Source organism: Anguilla anguilla, chromosome 5 (assembly GCF_013347855.1).
Source record: "Anguilla anguilla isolate fAngAng1 chromosome 5, fAngAng1.pri, whole genome shotgun sequence".
Classification (NCBI taxonomy): domain Eukaryota; kingdom Metazoa; phylum Chordata; class Actinopteri; order Anguilliformes; family Anguillidae; genus Anguilla; species Anguilla anguilla.
Window position 1 is genome coordinate 47,326,232 of NC_049205.1, and position 22,623 is coordinate 47,348,854.

At 43.0% G+C, this 22,623-nt stretch overlaps 1 protein-coding gene across 3 annotated transcripts in view; it reads left to right on the top strand.

The window, feature by feature from the left end:
- adamtsl3 (ADAMTS-like 3) overlaps positions 1-22,623 on the top strand; it is a 115,444-nt gene that overhangs the window by 7,219 nt on the left and 85,602 nt on the right. For all 3 annotated transcript variants that reach the window (XM_035416477.1, XM_035416478.1, XM_035416476.1), the window contains exon 3: positions 11,902-12,021. In XM_035416477.1, coding sequence (XP_035272368.1) covers positions 11,902-12,021 — 120 coding nt within the window. The remainder of the gene's footprint in view (positions 1-11,901; positions 12,022-22,623) is intronic.

A 22,623-nucleotide genomic window follows, 5' to 3' on the forward strand; every position in this document is an offset into this window, starting at 1 on the left:
AGCTTTATGTGGGGATTTTTGTCAAGTTGTGAAATTAATAATGCTTAGTGTTTCCCCACATAGCAACAACTGGGTCTTTTATTCCCAACAGTTTAATGTCCCAATAAAGAGTTACGGCATGCAGAGCCGCAGTGCTAAAACTCGGGCGGCCTCTGAAAACAGCAAACTCCTTAAGCACTTCGGAAAAGTTTACTGTGCACAAACTGCAGTAAATAGTGCTGTTGACAGAAGCTGGGGACACTGTTGCCGTGGAATACGTCCCCATAAGCCATGTGTTATATTGCTTCATGGATTGGGCTCCAGGCACGAGGGGTTTTTTTCTCACGCTGGTCATTTCTAGGGGAAGATTTGAAGGTATGTGTCAAAGGCGAAGTGCATAGGGCTCCTTCTTTAAAACCCCACGTCGCAACAAAGAATATTTGAGCTTGTTCGGCAGAATTTTTAGCATTTTCGTTTTTTCATTCATGTGTAACCCCCTTAAGCAGGGTCATAGAAAGGAGAGTGCGGTGGAACAGTGGTCAAGAAGTGGCTGGGCTGGGGGCAGCTGATAATTTTGCCACTGCAATTTTCCGCTTGGCTTGGCGCACGGATTCTGACAAGCAGATGTTGGATTGGCGTGATGCTTGATTGCCTTTTGCTATTTGGCGACTGTAAAGCAGTCCTAAGTTAAAGCTCTGTCTTTAACAACTCAGATGAAAAAGAAAAAAAAAAAAAATCAGTTTCTCTTCAACCTGAGCCCTGCGTTATGCCAGATTTTTTGCATTCAGAGGAGTGATAAAATGTGCAGTGTCAAACCACCTTTCCCATGGTTTGTTCTGTCTTTTTTCCTCAAGAGGACAGCCTCAAATATAAGATCTGTGCTCAATCATTAGGATTCTACTGGTATTTTATTTTAGAATGAACTTAACCTCAAATTGCTGCTATCCTGTTATTCTTCAGGCTACATTATATGCATGCAAAGAAGGTCAATCAACTGAAACATTACTGCTATCTTGTTATGAATTAATATTTGTTTATGAATTGGGATTTACCTCACTTGGGCAGCACCTACTATTAAGTAGTTTGCAATAAGGAATTACACAATTTAAGAATGGATGTAAGCCATGGAAAATATTTACCATTAGTCCACATCCATAAGTGCACTTAGGAATGCATAGCTTATAGAATGGAGCTTAGAATAACTTTCAGCAAAATCACATCCTCTTTGACTCAGGTCACAATGTACCTTCAGTGGTTGCTAGGATATTTATGTTTTTCCCGTGAATGTGCACTTAAAGGTTAATTCCAAATATGGGTTTAAGAAGTGTGTCTATATATTCTCCCAGTGCTCTTTGGATGCCTTCATTTTCACACCTACAGTACAATAATGATCTACCTTTCAGGGACTTTCTCATTTGATTCAAATGAACAATTATTTTATTTCTGTAGTTTGCAGTTAAACTTTCTAGTTTCTTTGTCTTGTCTTTGTATTGGTTATTTATGTAACGCAAAAAACTTTATGTACCATTTCATCCATGATGTCACATTTTGCCACAAAATGAATAAATACTCAACATCCATGACTGTATTACCAAATTCAAGATTATACATAGTACATGAGTATGAATGATATGATTTATATTTATCTTGCACAAAGACATTTTTGTTGTTTTATTGTACATTCAGAATGCCGGTGTGAACAGTCATGGCATTTTATTCAGTATTCTATTCTAAATTATAAAAGAATTTCTGATTACATTTGGAAAATCATAATTACAAGAAACATTAGAGCTTGACATTCTCATTTGTGACCCTGCAGTCATTTCCAATATGAATATTCCTGGGAATTTCCAGAGTCCTAAGGAGGTCCTTTAACTTTTGCTTGTTTTAAGGAGCATCTCAATTCAACCAGGCATTTGTAGAGCACAGTCCTGACCTTAAGGCCATTATTATCAGAAATGCCCATACTTCAGCGGCACTTTCAGCTCTAAGAGCAAATACAAATCCTGGCTGAGGAACGCACTTTTAACTATTCATTTGATTGGTAATGCATTGTGCATTGCTGCAGTACTTTCGTGTTGCATACACTTTAAGGCAGTATTTCATGCTATTTGCCTTGGATAAGAAAGAAAATATGAAGTCATCGTTTGGGTTTTACCAGGACGTCAGCATCGCCTGAAATGCCCACACTGTATGTAAATTACTGTTTGTCCTCACACTGTTTATTGACACAGAATTTGAGCTTGTCGAGGAAATTTCCATTTTTTTTGCCTTGTGGCATAATAAGCACTGGTATTGTGTCCATGTTACATCATGATCAGGTCTGGTCAGAACAAGGTAGCCTAGTCTACCTGCCCAGTGTGAAGCACATTGAGTGTGCCAGAGCATCCACACTGACTTGATTTTTGGTCTTTTCTGCTTAAATGGGAGAGCACTGTGATTGCTCTCTCTAATAAGGGATCATTGACTATACATGCAGACAAGTTATGCATAACGTGAAGGGCTGATGGCAGCAAGAGACCTATGATTGGTATGTTGTGAGGATGAGAGCAGCAATGTATGGTATCTGTGTGGAAGCTCATTCAGCACTGTTGAATAAAGGAAGGTTGACCTCCAGCCTCATTACGGCAGTGCTGCCCAGCCCCACTGTGGAGGTAGCCAGGCTGATTATTGCAGTGCTCAGCTACGTTGTGGCGAAGTGCAGCCCCAGGGACCAGCTTACACTTAAATACACTTGGCAGGAAGTGAGAGAGGGCAGAAAGCGGGAAAGACAGAGCGTTTCCTCTGTTTCTGTGTGGCACAGTCCAGGGCTCTGTCACAGTCACCACTTTTTCAGGAAGCCGTGAAACACCCTCAGGAAAATGTGAGAACCGATGGACTGTCACAGCGCAATCAACAGTACAATGCAGTTTAATATAAATGTTACTTTATGATAAATCTTGGGTAGTAAAGAAATGCCTAGGGTTGCTCAATGATGAAATTGAACAAAGGAAGATGTTTTTGAGAAAAAAATGTTTGGATGAACAATAACAAGTACTTACATATCAGCCCTGTAAAAGCTGTTTACTTGATGTGTGCTTGGGAAATCCAAATGAATGCTTTCCCCATTGTTCAAATTAACCTACAGTACATTTCTTTGGTGCATTTAGGTAAACATCTTATCACTAAAATAAACCAGATATAATTTTCTAGAACATACCAATGTGCCTGTGAAGAAATTGCCAATGCAGATCCTACTTTGGGAGGCAAAATCAAAAAAAGAAAACGACAGACAGAGACTAGGCTACAGTATATGTGGGTCAGCGTGACATCACCTAGTGCTCAATATGTTTCTGATGAGGGTGTGCTGTGTTATCGGAGGCTTATATCAAGGGAGTTTTTCATAAGGCAGAGCCCTTTCAGCCCGGTGAGGACCTAAAGAACAGCAGGCCTTTGATTTCAGCATGCTCGATGAACTCATGGCCCACTGAAGGCCAACAAGGGAGCTGACTTTGGTGAACTTGTGCAAATTTGAGACCATTAGATCTTAGGCCTGATAGTGTTCACATTAGGTCCTACCTCCAGTTGCCGCCTTGTTATTTTCGTCAGTATTGTTGAAAAGTAAACTGAAACCCTGCAGAAAATGGTTAAGATATAATCTAAAATAGTGTAATTTTAACCATGTGTTAGTTATCTTCCCAATTACTATTTATCTACTGTTTGGGGGGGTGTTTATTATTTTGTAGTGAGTTCACTACTGTCTAAATTTCTTTGTTTCATTTCAAGTCCTTCTTGGTGAACTTCATTGGGCTTATTGTTCAAACGGTTATTTCTGGTTTCATAGTTCTTTTCCCTGCCAGAATAAAAGAGTTTTCACATGGGGTTTTTATTAAATTTAATTTTGTTCTTTACCTTTACTATTAACTTATTAACCTGTAATATCTCTTGACTTTTGCAGGTCCCACATCAGTGATTTATATCTCCTTTAGGAGGCCTGAATGAACTGCTGCTTGTAATTGCAACTTTACAGATAAAGCCTTAAATCAATGCAACACAAATATGTTTCTTTTAAGTGAAAGACTCCTGAGTATAGCAAAATCATTTTGAAATAAGTCTTAATGAAACACACATGGCACACATCAAGAAAGCCAGTATTTCTCACATTGGGCCCAAATCTGGACCAGCCCAGCCAAGAGAGTAGAGATGGGCTGTACTGTGTGGAATCGAACACTGCCTTTGCTCTTAGCTGTCACTACTCTACATGAGGTTGCTGTCTGGTTTGAATCAAAATGAACTCATGATATTTCATTATACTTGCACACGTACGCACATGCACATACGCACCAACAAAAACACTCACACGCCAATGAACAATTCACATCAATTTGAAACACTTTGCACATCTGTCTTCAGAAAAATATTAATGTCCGAGAGAACTAGAGCTGCTGCTAGCAGTGGGTTTGATGAGGTCTATTTCTGTTTTTACTTCATGGTAACCTGTGCAAGAGGTTACTGATATGTTGGCTGTCTGCACTGTCCTCTGCAGCATCACAAATGCACGCTCTACAATAGACCTTTTTGGGCTGCAAGCCAATATCAGCTCTGTGTTTGAGCTGAAGATGAAGGTATCACTTATCTGCGCGAACGTTCGCCCCTTTACTCTCCGTAAACATTACCGAAGGGACGATGTCGCTGCCCGGAGCGGCGCCTTTTCTCCGAGGCCGCATGCAGTGAAGGCGAGGAGCCGTTTAGGGGACGTGTGAAAGGTTCCTTTATGGACGCTCACAGTGTGGTCATTCAGTCGGCCAAGCTAAGTGCTGCAAATGGAGGAGCTCAGGTTTTCTTAGCGGGTGCCCTGCCAACCCGCTCTCTGGTGGGCCTCCCGGTCGTGCCTTCAGTGTTATGCGGCCGCGCTGCGAGCGCAAGCCAAGATCTGCAGGTTGCGCTGAGAACACTGGGGAATCGGCAGTGGATGCCAGCGCAAGGCGAATCGGGGCTGCGCAGAGACTGTTGGCCGTGTCTAGACAGCGTAATAATGCGCACACGTTGACGCATACAGTTTATGCACACTCACACAAACGCACACACATGCATACTTGCTCACACCAGTATGCTCCCACACGCAGTCACGCATAGCCACGTTCAAGCCATGAGTTGAAAACCTTTTTTTTTTTTTTTTTACCTGAAAATGTAAATGTTGCTGGTTTGTGGTGACATTAAAGGCAGTTTGAAAAGTGACAATGATTTCATTAATCGCAGCAGCATTTGACTTGAAATGTCTGAGCACTCTATGAAACCTCACAATAAGCAAGTCCCAGTTAGGTGTGCGCTGATCAGACAGAGCTACCTTGAAATGCAGAGTCTGTGAGACTGCCAGTGTCAGTCCAGTGTCTTGCTGAATCTGCACTGATAAGACAGCCACGAGCAGCCATTTAAAATTCAAGGAAGATGAAAAATTGAAAATGGAAAAAGTATCTTTTCGTCTTTCTTTCCATGTATCAGTTTCGTGGCAATGAATTTTGCAGAAGAATAAAATATTAATATTATGTAAAATATTACAGTGGTCAAAAGAAAGACAAATTGTATGAGAGGATTCCAGCAAAACTGAGAGTTTGTCAGTTGCTCAGACGGTTCTTGTCTCTTGACTTTTTTCTGAACCTCTATGCAACTTGTATGAGAAGCAAACACTAATTTATTTCCAAGACTTTGACAGTCATATCTTTGGCAAGAGGTGTACTCCAGCCAAATATACCTGATACATCTGGTATTGGAGCAAGCAAATGTATTTTCTAATAAAATTTGAGTATTTTGTCTGTTTCTTCCTATTTTATGCAGAGAAGAAAAATGTGTTTTTGTTGCTCAAGTGTGGCAGGAGCATTGGGCCGTGGGATGTGGTCTCGGATCGAGGCTGGCGTTACATCAGCTCGATCTTCTGACTTCTTTAAACTGACAAACTATTTCCATCTCTTCCCGTGACAACTCCTGTAATTTCAGGGAGACCTGATATCTCAGTGCTGGTATTGCATTTCAGAAATATTTGCCGTTCATTATATGCTGACAACTGTATGAATTATTGTTCTAGGTATCCAAATACTGCCGCTAATCCTAGCCATGTAATGGCTCATATCAAAAACGCTTTACATAATGCCTAATGGGCCTTGTGCTACACAACCCATCAACCACAACTCTGCAGAATAGACAAAACTATTCGACGCTTCGCTCACAGTGCGAGTTTGTCACAGGCACAGTGAAGGAAGCACAATCCTGCGGTTTCTGCGGTTACCATGGGTTGCAATGGACTAGCCAAGCAATGGCAGTCTTCTCAGAACGAGTCCCCTCCTGTGCCTTGCCTCTACTAGTACCGCTAACCAGCTCCCACCCAATAGAGCGGCTGAGGGGCGTGTCCATGGCAGTGCGGGCACGGAGCTCGCTGGAGCGCGCCACGCGCGTTCTCGCTCTCCAGCAGAGCTCCTCGTCGCTGCCAGAGGGCCGGGTTTCAGGAATCGGGTAGCCAAGCATAACAGAGCATTAAAAAGTCGTATATATCTCCACCTCCTCGCCCTCCCCTGTGTTTTGGGTCATATAGATGTCTCGGACCGCGGAGGATGAAAGGGTCATTAAACGCGGGGCCGTAACTCTCTCGGGCCGCACAGCCGTTTTTTCCACCGGCGGGAGGGATGCGGCGGGGGGCCGCCGCGGCGAGGCTCTGCCGGGCGCCCTTTCGCGCCGCAGTTGGCTGCAGGGATCAGCTGTCACCGCAAGGTCACGCTCGCCTTCGCCTTTTATTCCGGGGGCCGGTCTGCCGCACCCTCGGAGACACCCAATCGTATTTTCCCCGATGTCGCTCGCTGACGGGTGTCGTTGCCCCAGCAACAAAAATAGTCGCGGTAACCAAACACAGTACCTGGAGAGGTTGAGTTGACGGTTGAGTTTCTCTCGGTGCCGCAAGTAGTCCAGGCCCTTCACGCTGGGCGTGACATCTGCGCAGGCCGAACTGGGCTGAACGGGGCCAAACGCAGGCCTCTGCCGGAATGCTCGGTACCCTCCCGTCCGAGCGCACTGCTCCCCGGTTCGCTTTTCCGTCGCGGGGGCCCCCCGGGAATCTGATCTCCTGTCAAACAGCACTTATTGTCAAGTGCCTCTTAATTGTTTCAGGAAGCGGCCTGTGTTTATTTGCTCCCGGGTGTGCTCGGAAGCCCACGTGGTGCCCAGCTGTGCCGGGCCCAGTTCCCCAGGCTTGGGGAGAGGCATGCTGTGGGTCCAGTCGGCCGCGGGAGCTGGGGCTGATAAATGTTGCGCTGTGACGAACATTTTTGTTCCCTCCGTCCCTCTGTTTAAACACTACTGTGAGTATAGCTGTGGGTTTATTGGTACTCATTCAAGGAGAGGTATGCATCGGTTTCCACAAGTGTCCTTGACATGAATTAGACTGGGTGAAGGGGCGGAGACAGCTTTAGATCAAGATGTTATATTGGCCGAAACAGAAAAGGGGCCATTCGCGGTGAAAGATTTGCTCGGGGACAATGTTGTCCCAGCCCAGCCGTTGAACGACAAGCGCTAAAAGCTTTCGGTTTTTAATTTATCCTGCTCTGCTGGGTCGCCCAAGTAGGATTTCACAGAAGGAGATCAAAGGAAGGGATTGTGCCTCCCGCACCTGGTCTCTCTCTACCGCCCCGCAATGAAGCGATTGCAATGACTTTGGCCCGGCGCTAAGACCGCTAATAGAACTTCGCTCTTTGCCCTTGAGGCGTAAGCCCATTATTGCTGGTCGGGGAGAAATCTCAATTGAAGCTCGCAGGTCCTCCCTGCGTACTAGCCGGGCTCTCTCGGTTTGGCACGTCAGCTTATCGCGCCGCCTTTTCCTTTTCTCTCGCCGTAATCCTCGTGCCCATTGAAGCGACTCAACGACCCCTGTACTGTACCGAGAGAGCCGGTTAGGCCGCGGCCTTTGAGAGGGGAGGCTTTCCCAGACGCGCTCGACGGCCCCGTGGGTTTCGCGAGCGCTGTCGGAGAATGCGCCGTTCCAGCGGCCCGCCGCCGTGGCGTCTCGCTGACCTCACGGCTGGGGAATGCGTGCGCGACCAGATGTGAGGGCGATGCTCAAGCGTACCGCCTCGCCAAGGATGACAAATCACTTAACGCCCCGCCGCCGTGCCATGTGGCCCGAAGCGGAGGCACTCTGCAGGCTGCGGGGCTGCCAGGAGCCACGACTGCATGAGGCCAGTTTGGTGGCAAGACCTCAAACTCCGGATGGGACCTTCAGTCGGTTGATGTCCCATCCGCAGTTGTTTTACTCCTCTTTCTTCCCTTCTTCATTTTGTGTTTGCTGCTGTTCTCGCTCACATTTGCATGTACTTCCTGCTCAGCTATTGACAGTTTGGGCCAAATTCCACTTGGATCCTGCAGTCTTGCTGCAACGACACTTGTGCTTGTGCCTGAAATCTTTTCTGTGGCCCTGTGTCCAAGGCCACGCCTAGTTTGGCCTTTTCGCAAATGCGACATTCCATGGCACGCACCCATTCCTCCATAAATTTCACATTAATCAGGGAGTGTTCCAATGTGTGTGCACTGCACTCATTTTCTTTGTCCCTAGCCACAGACAATGTGAATATTTATTTATCATATTTTATTACGATCAACACCTGAAGCTAACAAGCTTATAAAAAGTAGGTAATATGTGAACAACTTGCAGAAGCGTGCATTGCAGAGTTGCACATTATACATTTACTGTAATTTTTGTTGACGTTATATCTAATTACTGTAATAATTGGCCTCGCAGCTCAGTAAATGGAAATTAATGTGTGAATGGTGGATTTAGCCTGAACAGAACAGAGCCTTCAGAGAAAATAACTGTGCTCCCCACATATATCTACAGATCCAGCTGAGGGCTTGTTTGTTATCTCGCACTCTTGTAAGCTTACTGCACAGGCTCCTGGGATGCACTAGTGTCATAAAGTTGTGCATAAAAGCCTTCCGCTCCCCTTACATCACCCACCCCCCCGGAGTACACACTGCGGCCTATTTATTTTGCTTCTTTGGTTCTTTGGTGTGGGGAAAACCCAGAAAGCGCGAATGTATTTTGGCTGCCCAGATGGCAGGACTGTCATTGGCGGTTGAAGAGGCGAGGAGGGTTGTGGCAGAACCCACTGGGGTCTGGAGTAAAGATCGGGGCGGAGGGGTTGCCGTGGAGGCCTGGCTGTCGCTAGGTCGAGGACAGCCGATGCGGCGCTCTTGATTTAGAGTGCTGCCGTGGCTTGCACCTGGAACAGGAAACGGATTTGAGCTCGCAGATAGCAAGCTGTTAATCTGGACCTGTCAGTAAGGAACAATGTCACTGTGATGAGAGCCTGCCGACCTCTCATGGGAATGCATGCCGGCCATGCTGTCGGCGCTCAAAGGCACACAGTAAGTGCTTTTAAAAGCCAGCGCCAGCCAGCTCTGTAACAGGAACCTGGCCCCAGTGTATTCTTAGTTAGCAGTCACCTGTTTTCACATGCTCCGCAGGGAGGCACGCATTATGGAATGAATGAGAAATCTTTTGCATTCGTGGCCAAATCTAATTTGTTTTTCGCCTGGCTGCTCTCACCTCAAGCAAGTAGAACGACTGAAAGGCCCTCTTCTCCTGTGAATGGTTTTGCCAGTTTTCATATTCTCCAAACGTTCGTAAATTATTTTAAGCTGTGAGCCCAATCAATCTGGCCTGGGAAGATTTGTGAATCTGAATCTCTGCCCTGTGACCTTCAGAGATACAATGAGCACATTGTTCTCTGTGGAGCTAGAGTCCTGTTTTTTTAATTGAAGAGTATTTTTCTTATCTGTTGAACCCCACAGGGTAATCATTTGGAAAAGAAGATGATTTCCTTCTTGATTGTGCAGTTTTGTATTTTGAGGACCAACTAATCAGATTGGCTAAAGTTGAAGTGAGGTGATCATTTTTCTGTGAAACGTGTGGCGTGTGGATTTCAAAACAGGGCAGGGAGGTTGATTTTACTCTACGTTGAGAAGTGTCATTGAGTCCAGGGTCTTGGCTCCTCTAATGAATATTGGAATAATTAGAGATGTAATTTAAGTGTAGCTATGGGCTGACTTTCAAATATTGGACAGGGCTTGTATGCAGCTGAGCAACATAATATAAGTCCGCACATCTGCACTTTCACACGTGCACACGTTTCTTTCTCTAGCATGCAGAGAGATCATTTGAAAACTAAAAAAAATGTGAATACATCAAATTCACTTAATACAATACAATCAATATACAATCATATGCAATTATATTCAATTTTCTTTGAAAATTTCTGTCAGAAAATTGTACTATACTCTGTGCTCTATATTCAATATCACGCTCGTATTTTTGATCATGACATTAAAATGAGAATTCTGTTTCCATGGAAGACCAATGAAGACTATTATCTGAGCATGTTCTCTTTATTGGGTTGTAATTAGTGGCTCTACATCCAGTACTATTAGAGAGGAACTGCAAAGCAATACATTTCTCTTGCCTTTTTATTCAGTACTATTATTGTCTAATAGTATATCGCATAATATTTTAATTATGTAAATAGAACATGCTTTCCTCCTATTCAGTAGTCCAACAATCTAAACAATGTGTAAGCTGTTATTTGAGTGAATTGAAAATGACCCATTAAAGTGAACAGCTTACTCTTACATGCAATAGCTCCTTGTTAAAGAAAGGGCATGCGTACTGTATTGTACGGATACTCAGATTGGTATTCTTTACATTGAACCCTATTGTTGGAGAAAAAAGCATTCCAGAATGGAATGTGTGCATCTTATTAATATTCCCGAAAAAGCATGGCCAAGGACAATACTGCGGCAGTGGATGTTGTGTCTTTGTGCGTGCATTTTCAGGAAAATTCATAAACTATAATATCGTGCCGGAAACTCCCGTTACTGACCGGAACGTCCCGTCGTTAGGAAGTTGAAAGAATGGAAGGAATGCTTGAGCTGACCATCTGGTTAATCTATAGAATCTGTGACAATGCCCAGGACGGGCCTTAACTGTCACGGAGTGTCGACGCCCATGTTTGAGTTGTGGTGTTTGGGCTCGGCGAGGTGTGTTCCCACGCGCCGTCCTCGCTCCCGCGAGGTTGCCGCGGCGCGGGCGTCCGTAGGCCCATCAATCGTCCCCGCAGCTCTGGGCTGGAATGAGCGCAGGAGCCCGTGCTGTTCCAGGGCCGGAGCCGGAGAAATGAGCAGGAGAGCGGAGTCAGCAGTAATCTACATGGATCATGCTCCGGTCTCATTTGCCTGTCACCGAACCGTCGCGGAGATAAATTCTACCGCGTGGTGCAGTGCGGGCTCGCTAGGTGCGTTTGAGGAACACGCAAATAAAAATCCCATTTAAGAATGTTCTCCGGTCTCCTTAAGGATGCGGCTGGAACCTGAAATAAAACGTGGTGATTCATGGCCGCCCCGACGCTTTTATGGTGTCCTGGACGGAACGCCTCGTCATGTGGCTCTGCGACCGTGCCAGCTATGCTGGAAGCGCTGTCATCGCCCATGTGATTTGTTACTTCGCATTGTTTTTCTGGTGGTTTTGCTCTTAATGCCTATGCTTGCTGTACAATTGTTGTAATCAACAGTAGAATAATCACATTATTCCTCTAATTGGAGACATCCCACATTGTCCAGACTGCCAGCATTGTCTACTGCACTTTTAAGAAAAAAAGGACTTGTATAATAATTCTTGCCCTGTAAAAAGAAGAAAACAAGTTAAGGACAAAAAAAGCTGTGAATTGTGCTCATGTCTCCGGTTAACAATAAATATTTTACAGATGTCATTATCATGTTGGTTTGCAGCTCTGCTCTGAAATGGACATAAGTGAAAATGGCCACTAATTCTTTCCACAGTGATTTTGTTGATCGCTCTCTCATTCCCTCTTTTTATATCAATAACACCCTTTTCTCTAACCTTTTTTGCAGACGGAAGCAAGCCAGTCACAAAGTGTCTACTTCCTTCCCGAATTCGCACTGTCTCCACAGGGGAGCTTCCTAGAGGACACGACTGGGGAGCAGTTCCTAACCTTCCGCTATGATGATCAGGTTAGTCGAACTCCTTGTTCTAAACACACCCAACTATGTTTTTTAGTCTCTGGATCACAGATGGGAAACACCTTCCTGAGAAGTTAAACAGTGGGGGCTGGGGGCCTTTTGGGCAAAGGCCTGTGAAAACAAGGTCTTCAAATAAACTAATTTTATCTTATTATTTGTGTCCTTTAACACTTGCATGAAATTGGTGAAACCAAGAAAACCAATATACTGCTGTAACGTATACAAGGTGGGCCTGAATAGAGTTCAGCAAGCAGTGTCCCATATTGACTTTTGAACTGTTCCCGTTTATTTCTTACCATGTTTTTGATCGAACGTGCGTGTTTGGAGAAGCCCCTTCTATTTTTCATGCTCACTCATGAGTAAACTGGGTTGTTTTGATCTGCATGTACCGTGTTTTCCCGTATTTGCCAAATGCATTCAGTGGAACTGACTAACACAATGCATCCCTTTAATTCTCTTCAGGCAAACATCTGCCCTTAAATTCCTCCGCAAATAGAAGCCATTGTGTACTGAGAACATTGCATCTGGATTACTCAGTTAAGCTCAAAGGTGCAGAGCACAGCACCTCTTAAAGAAGCTGCTTGTAGATGTGGAGGGGGCGGGGGGGGGGGGGTGATATGAGGTGACATTTAAGCACAGTACTCAGGGGGCCAAGAGGATTCCTGTGTAGTCTTGGCACTCAAGCGTGACTACTGTGTGGCTGATTCTCGCTCTCACCCTCTCCCCCCCTCTCTCGCTTTCTCACACACACACACACACACACACACACGTGAAGAAAACCTGGTTTGCCTGCGAGTGGGCTTGTTGTATGCAGTAGACTGGGAAACAGGGAGAGGAGCAATGTTCTGCAGCTGATGAGCAGACAGTGAATGAAACACAGATGTCTTGTCAGGGGAGCACAACATATAATTCTGTTTTTATTTTTGTTTTTCTTTTTCTACATGGCCCTCAGTCTGCTGCAGTGCTTGGCTTGTATCTTTTAATAAGTTAAAACATTTTTGTTTTAAAATGTCTATAATGCACTCAAATTCATTTAACAAATCTGCATATTTGGAATGAACTGTTTGGCTCTGTACTTTGGCAAATAAAGAGACCTTGCTCCTTCAGCTAAATAAAACTGGGAGGGTAACCACATAAACCCACTTCTCATAGCATGTTGACAAATCTTATCTTGCTGCTGACAAACGACATGCAAATGTGCATTGGTTATACGAGCCTAGATGTGTACACTGAAAATTATTTGCATCTTGTTTCTAAGCAATAAAGATTTTCTTTAAATTTTGAAAATTAATTTTAAAAATGATGTTCAACTGGAAATAATATTGGCTCAACTTTTTGGGCTAAACCAATTTATTCATCTGATGTTTAGATATGTTAAAGTCAGAAAAACATTTATTTCCAAGGTTTTACCTCCATTTAAAATATTTTATTAAAAAACATTATGTAACTGTGGTAAGAAAAGATTCCTCTTAGGAAAATATTTTCCATTTGTCTTATTAATCATAATGTTCCTGATTTCTGCATGTTCATGAAGATCGTAGAAGTTCTTCATGGTGCAATAATGTACAGCTTACCAAGGACATTATGAGGTTTTGCACAACCCTAAACCTTCTGAAATACACTTTCCTCTAATGTTTATTTTCAGGCATTATCTCTTGTCTGAAATGACACACCTGGTTTCACAATTATATAGCACATGGATAGTTTTGTTAGGTTCGCTGGATCTTGCTGCTTGCCACTTCCCACATATGAATTGCTGACAGTCAGCCATTATGTCACTATTCAAGGCGATAGTTTTATGAATCCTGAAAATTTTCTTCCTCTGAACATTTTTTGGGACTGTCATTAATTACCAGATATTTTACACACACTTCAACAAGCGGTTGTGAAGCATGTAAGACAAATATCAATATATGTTTTTTCATGCTCCTTTTTGTCTTTGTGTGTCTGGAACCTCGGTGGTTCATATGGATAGCTATGTGAGGAGGTTTAAAATGAAGACTGATGCAAGGAATAGGAGTCTTATCACGCTAATACAGAGCATGGGGTGCAGACATCGAATGTAGCTCCACTGTCAGTTGGCATTTAGGATGACCTTCTCATTGATGGCTAGGAATGGGGAAATGAGCAACAGGAAAAATGTCTTTGGGTTGGGAGGAGGAAATGAGCGCACTGTCACTGTGAGATTTCAAATGTTAAACAGCAGAGACAGAGCTGTGGCCTATTACTGCCATTTCCTACATTGGGCTTTCAGCACGGATTTAAAAAATTGCTTACCTTTCAGAAGTGTATTATTATATAACTATTATCCTGTCATCTGCTCACAGGTGAGATAATTGTCAAAGGGGGAAACGTTCAAATGTAATATCCCTTTTTGGCAGTTTCTGCTGAAAGTACACTGCAAACTTAGTGATGTTTCTCACTTCAGTGCAGTGACGCATTTCGATATCATTTACATTTTTAAATAGAATTGATTGACAAATTCCTTTTCCCATTTTTCTGGTTTGAGTTGTTTAGCCTGGACATCCATGACTGGTCCATTGTTCCTCCCATGGTGATGACAGTATTCTGTTTCAGACAGGAATAAAAGATGGTGAATAAACCCAAAAAGATTTCTGTGCCTATGCCTGTGCAGCCCGCCCTGGATCCTAAAAGAGCTCCTCAGTGAATCTCTGCTTCCTGACCGGATTCAGTGCGGTCAATGACTAAATCTCACCCTCGAAAACCACAGAGGAACCAGGCCTTTCAAAAGACTGTTTGTGCTAGGAGCTAAGAAAACATATCAATGACCAATTTGAACTTCTTTACATTATTATGATTGTGAGTTCAAATTAAATTGGAGAGTTCAAATGGAAAGGGGACATGGGAATAACTAAAATTATTGAAAAACAATGAAAAAAAGAGCAAAGGTTCCACCAGTGAATTAAGTGGATTTATTGTCCCTATGTAATATGATCAGCCAACTTATTTATTTTCCTCATCTCTCTCTCTTTTTTTTGAAGAACTGAGTTATTTGTTCAGGGAATACCTCAGAGTCATAATATTTTACCTGTTTTGGAGCTGGAATTGGAGTGTCACTGCATAGCTAGCATTTCTGTGCTTTAAAGAAAGGGTGTTGGGGGATCTCTGTGGGTTGTTTGTGCAGAGAGCCCTTTGCTAATCAAAAGCCATAAATTCTGGATGGTCAGGGACAGTTGGTGCAGACTGTGAACAATTCTGTGCCTTAGTCTCAGGGAGTGTTTATTACTGCTTTCAAGGGCACCTAAAAGGCCTTTTTGGAAAGTCAATACTTAGGGATCTCGGTCTTGATGAGGTACAGCATAATCACCAAAGCCTGTTAGTGTGTGCTACTGTGCTGTGGGTGTGGCCAACCCCCCCCCCCCCCCCCCAAATCTTCCTGGCTAACTTGAGAATGATTTCTGTGTACCTTTATAGGACTCAAAGGTTTAATGAGTTCTTTTTTTGAGAAATTGCCTGGCTGGAGCGTAAAAAGGTTTCTGTCCTAAAGGTTTATGTTTGAAGCTCAAGCAATCCATTTGGCGGAGGCTGTTGTCCCTGAAAGCTCAGGCCTGCCATGATTCAAAGAAACACAATACTGAAGTATTCAGTTGTATCTCATTCAAATAATAGATTTTGTTATACACATTGCTGTGGAGAGCAGAGTTGACACAATGATACCACTCTCGCAACAAAGAATGCCAATGACCCTTCTCATACGTAAGTAAAAGTGTTCTGGATCAAGGAATTTACGGAAAATAAATTCCAGTAAATTCCTCCTTTAGCATTCAGTCTCACTTGCCTGGTCATTGCTTTATAATTGTTTTTGGAGCTGAGAGCTTTACTGCTGGAGTATTAACAGAGCAGCAGATCTTGAAACTGGGCTGTCTTTCAAATGTAAGTAACTGGAGGAGTGTGATCGTATAGATTTTCTGCAAGGAGACTGGCCTGGTTGGTTTGTATGTCTTAGTGACAGATGACAGGTTTCCAGACACTGGTTATATGCCACTGAAGTAGACCGGCATGCAATTAAATATGGACTTTGATTCTGTATGGCTCAGTAAGTTTCTTCTAATGGGTAGTTTCAAGTACATATCCTGTTATACCTCTGTTACGATGACAGTCCAGAAATGCATTTGAAAGGAGCCCTGGGAGCCATTATTCCAGGTAATTTTTGGGTCTCTCCTGATAAATTATTTTCTGGTTGAGGACTTTATTATTGTAATACTGTTTCGTTTTTGTATGTGGTGTTCCACAGAGGAGCCTGTGGAAAGTCCCATTTATGCTATTAAAACACTTTAATCAGTTTAGGCACATGGTAGTACTGGAGTGCGCTTTCCCAGAAAGCTTATAAATTGCGGTGGCATGGAAATGAGTTTTGACCCATGGTGAGTTACGTCTGGACTCCTGAAGTTGGCATGGCAGTCGTGGAAACAAATGCATGACTCCAAGCTGTTAGTGAAAGCGGGACATATAGCATTAAGCTATGGACATGGATTCAGGGGTTTCCACATGGTTCACAGTTTAGTGTGAACTACATGTACATTGATATCTCGCAGGTCTGAACCACAGAGAGTGGGTGGCTGCTATACTAGGCCCCATAGGACCGGGCCTGATGCTGGTGAGAGTGAGCAGTCTTAAGTTCACTGTTCAGTGAGCCATCTTCCCTGGTGTAGCAGCAATCTGGCGTCAGTGCAGCGCCGCCCAGCATCATTCATCCAAGGATTTGTGGGAAACTGTCAAATATTTTTTTTCCATCTTTAAATCTAGTAAAGCTTAGTGAAGTATTGTGCTGAGACATTTTAAACAGAAAGAAGGTGTCTCGCCCCAATTTTTTTCCTGTGTCATATGTACAGCTAGATAATAAAACTAACCTCAAAACCCATTTCATGCTTTTGGAGCAGCAGTGTTACATGTTTAAGGATGTGGGATTGCAACACCATGGTTGCAGGTTCAATTCCCAGGTGGGACATTGCTGTTATACCATTGAGCAAGGTGCTTACTCTAAAACAAAATGCCTTTCTGCATGCATTATTTTAGCTGCTGAATCTGACCAAAAAGACACCTCTTCTGTGTGTACTACAGAGTCCTCAAAGTGAGCTGTTCCTGCCAATGAATGAGATGCTCTTGCTCAATAGTTTCCAGCTGTAAAGCAGACTGATTCACCGGGTAAACACAATACATTTTGCTTAATTGCCACTTAGTGCCTTAGCTGTGTGTTTGTAGGTTAATATATTAGTTGCACTGCTTTTTAAAGTGATAGAACTGAAAAGTAAATGCAGAGCAGCCAGCCAGCAGCCATCCCACGATGCACCTTGGCCCTAACAAATGGCTGAAGCTAAGCGAGTGTGGGATTGCTTAGTACTTCAATGGGAGTCCTCCTGGAAAAACTAAGTTGCTGCTGGAATTGATGTTGGTGGGCCAGCAGTGGGCAGTCTTCGCTCTGGTCAAATAAACTGTGCTGTGACAGGGACACTGTGCTGTAGGAGATGCTGTCCTTTAGATGAGACGTTAAAATGATGTTCTGACTCACTGTGGACATTAAAGACCCCATGACACTCATCTCAAAGAGTAGGGGGGTTTGCTGGTGTCTTGGCTAAATTCCCAACCTGGTTCTCTCAACCTGCCACCTAATCATCCCCTGATTTAATTGTCTAAAAATAGTTTCTCCCTCTCTGCCCAAGCTAATGTGTGCTGAACGTTCTGTTGCAAAATGGCTGCCGTGCATCACCCAGGTGGTGAGTTCTCCCTCGTCACTGTGAGCACCTGGCAAGTGCTACACAAATGCAATGTTTCATTCATTCATTCATTCAGGGCAGCTACATTGTGGTTTGGTGTACATTTGCTGTAGCTATGTTTAAAATGGGGAGAAATGGTCATTGAGGGATATTATGTATTTCACACCATTTATGGTACACTCATTAAACTTTATTGGATTATCCCCAGTCAGTCAGCTAAAAAAAAAGGCTAACACCTTCAATCCATTGAATTTCCCTCAGCACATGTGTAGCCATTATTTTGTCTGATTAAATCGCTTGATTCCCTGGATGGCTGCCTGTAGTATAAAAGTAACACAGGGCAAGTTACACACAGAGAATGTTTCTGCCCAGTAGGAGCTGCAATCTGGCACTTAGTAATTGACAATGACAGTCTACTCTGCTAGATTTTAATGATAATAGACTTGATGCATAATGAAAGCCTACTGAAATGATGATTGCTTCCGCAAGTTGTCTAAAGGTTTCAGGGAGCATAGGCATGTGGATGATCTCCCACACCAGTAGTTTATTCTGTAATTGGTCCTCTGGTTCTCCTTCTCTACCATCATTGGTCAACAGAGTAAATTGAGTTCTATCGCCTTGTATTTTTTTTGGGTCTCTTTTAGAAGTAAATGCCTGGGTGAAAGCAAACATTGGCTGTAGCATGTTGGGGCCAGGGGCGGTCACAAGGTCCTTTGCAGTTTGCAATAGCCAACCTTTCTGTCATCACCAAAGAGGAATTGGGTGGGGTCCAATCATGTTAACACAATGATTCTCCCATATTTCACCTGTAGTAACTATTACTGAGGTGCTAGACAAAGGGAATGGGAAGCATGGTTATTTCTCAGGTTCTGAGCAAAGAACAAAGCAGTAGTTAAAGTTTTTAAATCTGTCGTCACCTCTGTCTTTTGCTGACTTTTCAAGTGTTATATTTCCTTTTTTTAGGGCTGTATCACAAATGTTCTCTGGACCTTCCTAATCGGTTTCTTTCCCTAAATAGGGACTGTGGAGCTCTGAGAGGTCCACAGGCATTATTTGACTAGGCTATAATGATCTGTCTAAAATAGATTATTTGGACAATGTGGACTGCAGTGTCCCAAGCAGTGAGCTACAGTAAAAGTTTCTATTGGCTCATAATGTGTTAAATAGTATATGGGCCATGTTGGTTGGATAAAAAAACAATAGTTAGAAGCAATTGAGCATCTGGAAGCATAGAATCTGAGGCCTTGCTGGAATGAAAGGGTGAATAAACGTGGGTTTCCGCTCGACCATGGTAGTTTGTATAGGCTAGTAGAAATTTGACTTCTTTTCAACAAAGCAAGCTTCCTGCCCAATTTCTCCTTCCCCCACACCCTTCCAAGAAAGAACAGTCCTGCTTATTGTTGGGTTCAGAATTAAGTTCTGTTATGTCAGCCTGCCAGTCAACCTGAAAATCGTATAATAGATGCCCAGAGTTCAGAAGCAGTTTAACTGGATTTCTTTATACCCTTTACTTTGTCTCCCAGTCTACATCTATTACACTCTGGTGCAGTATTCAGCTTGGTTTTAACTTTTCCCACCCTATTCAATTTAGTTTCCTTCATTCAAATGGGAACCACTGCTGTGAAACCATTTTCTATCATCCGTAAGAATTGATTAGATGTGCATGAATGCAATAGTTCTGCACAGTATTTTTCCTCTCCTTTTATCCTGGAAAACATTTGATTTTTTAAGATTTGTGTACATTTTTCTTTTATTAGTCCATCCTTCCTGTATTTCCTCACATCTGGGACGCTGCAGTTGTAATACTTTTGTCATGCTGTACTCTTCGTGTAATTTCATTTCTTTGAAACAGACAAAAATTGAATTCAAAGCCTCCATGTCTGATTTTCAAAGCGGGAATCAAATATTTATGGTCATCGTGTGAAACGGGTTTCCTCACAGATTACCCAAGCAACGTCGGCATGCCAAAGCTGTCGGTTTCGGGGGTGTATAATTGTAAATTCATTCGCCTAATCCCTTGCAGCGCCTGTCAAGAAACAGTCGAGGCCGGGGCTGCACCCGAGTAAACGCTCGGCATTAGCGACGCGGGGGCTTGTGCACACTCAATCATTGTCCAGAAAATTAGCCTGAGGTGTGTTGTTTTTGTAATGCTGGACCTGGGGGATACAGAGGCACTGCAGAGATTGAAGTTCGAGCTCTCAGTCCAGGAGTGAAGTCATCAGTGTCACGACCTCGCTTGTGACTTTTACATGTGGGAATATTCCTGTTAATACTCCTGCTTTTTTGACCAAGCAAAGAACAGCTACTTTTGTTTTGCACAATAAGCAATAGTTGTGTGAGGGGCTCTCAATGCATTGCTGTTGAATAGCAACATAGCCATAACATGTTCGTGGAAATGGATGTCTGTCTGTACAGTCTTGCTGTGGGAAGGGGGTGGAACTGAGAAAGTATATACAGTACCTCCAGTTTTAACCTCCCATTGATTACTTCTCATGTTGCTGTGTTGAGAAACGGCTAAATTCAAATATTGTATCAACCTTTGTGTCCATCACTGTACAACCAAAGTGCATTGGCAGATTTAATGTGTGTGCAACATTGTCTTTACATCAACATTTAAAACATTGTACACTATTCTGCTTTGTTTTATTGTGGCAAAGCATTTATAGGTACTTTTATTATTTCTCCAGATATTTTGCTATAAACCTGATTAATGAGTCACCCCAGATACACATAAACACACACACAGTGCCTTCAGAAAGTTTTGACCCTACATAGGTTAATTCTTGTTTTGGTGAGAATTGAATATAGAATAAGATTTGATTTCTCTTGAACTCTATTTGATTTCAAAATTAAATTTAGATGTCTTCAGAATCAAAAATATATCCTAAAAATGGCTTACCACTTATTTCTCCCCCAGGTACTGAATATTCCATTTTCACACTAAATAAATCACTGAATATTTTAAGAAGGTCTGCCTTTGTTGATTTTGATTCTGTGATTGTAGAACAAAGAATACTGCCTTTTGAGGTCTCACAACTGAAACTGCAGATCAGGTCTGTCATGGAGGAACTTCCCATGGAACTTCAAGATTAAGCTTCTAGGAGGCAGAAAGCTGGAATTGGTTATAAAAAGCCTAGCAAAGACAATCTCCTAGGAACCGTCCTACTGTCAATTGTAGCAGTATTGGAAAGCAATTTAGCACAGCCCAGACACTATGCCCATATCAGATCTTCCTACCAAACTGAGAAACACTGGAGAAGGTCAGTTTTCAGAGAAATTTCCAAAAGACCAGTTACAAGTTGAGTCGCACAGCTCATTAGCTAAAATGGGAGAAACTGTCTAGAGATCAATCTCCTCACCACTTCACAGACTTGGCCTTTTTGGGAGAGTGGCTCGATGTAAAATTTTGTGGTCTTATGAGACTAAAGTTCAGCTCTTTGTCGTGAAAGCAAAGTGTTAGCTTTTGGTGCAAACCATCATCCAGGACACCACCGCTACTGTCAAACATGGTCCTGGCAGCATTGTGCAGTGAGGTTGCTTCTCAGCAGGAAAGACCGGCAAGCTTCAAGGGCAAGATGGATGGAGCCAAATACTTGACAAATCCTTGAGTTCGTGAGAGATGTGTCTAGGGCAAAGATTCATGTTCAAACGCGACAATGACTCAGAGCACATGGCAAAAACTACAAACGAATGGCTTAAAAACAAGAAGGTCAGCATCCTGGATTAACCCAGCCAAAGCCCAGACTTAATTCCCATTGCAAATCTGTGGTATGACCTGAAAATTGCTGTCCACCAATGCTATCCATCTAGCTTGACAGAGTTGGAGCAAATGTACAAAGCTCATACAGACATTCCCGAGATGAATCAGAGCTGTAATGCCAAAGGCCTATCTACACAGTACTGCTTTATGTGGGGAGTGAGGGGGTGTAATAGAAAAATCTAGAGGGGTCTATTGTTCCAGACTGGTTTACATGGTCAATTGATTGGCTTTGACGACTTGATGAAGCAGGCGTGGTAATACCATGTTTATTTAAGTTTTGTAAAAACCAGTGCTGGGCTGTAGTTCACTCCAAGTGCACCTGCCCTTTTCTGTCATGGCATGCTGACTGCAAAGAACAAAAAAAAAAAATCTATTTTATGATTTTTCAGATGTATTGTACTTGGGCTTTAGCATATCTATTGTTTTTGTTGTAAATTGTAGAAAGGATTTTTTGGGCCATTAACAGTTTGTTAACATCAGTATGCATGCAAGTCCCATTTCAGAAGCTATGGTTTTGAAAACGTATTCACTTTTTATGCTGCAAACCTTATATTAAAATTCTATTTCTTTGATATTTTTTACTAAAATGTTACAGTATGCCAGGATCAAAGCATATTATGGATGTAACTGTAGCAGCTACAGTGACATTAAAAATCTGCTTTGATCCTCTTGACAGTGCAGCGGGATATCCGACGAACGAACAGATCTCCACCATTTTCCATTTCTCTGAACTCGATTTGCCCCACTTAATCTGTTCTCAATGTCAATCACATTGAACATGAAAAATTGCGTGCGGAAATCTGAAGGTTTGTACATTTTTCTGGTAGAACAAACAAATATTTCACCAGTAGTGGAACTAACAGTGCACTCTTTTGCCAGGCCGATACAAATCTATGATTTTTTGGCAAGTGTCTGCGTTCCATGACAACACACAGATGTACAAATTTCCGTACGCCCTCGGAATATAAAATGATCAGCTCTGACAGCTGTTTTTAACACATTCATCATAGCTGTGTTGGACCTTTGCCCATATTGATGGGTAAATTGTAAAGGAAAGAGGAACAAGGGATTACCTGAGGGTGCTGTACCAGTGAGCAC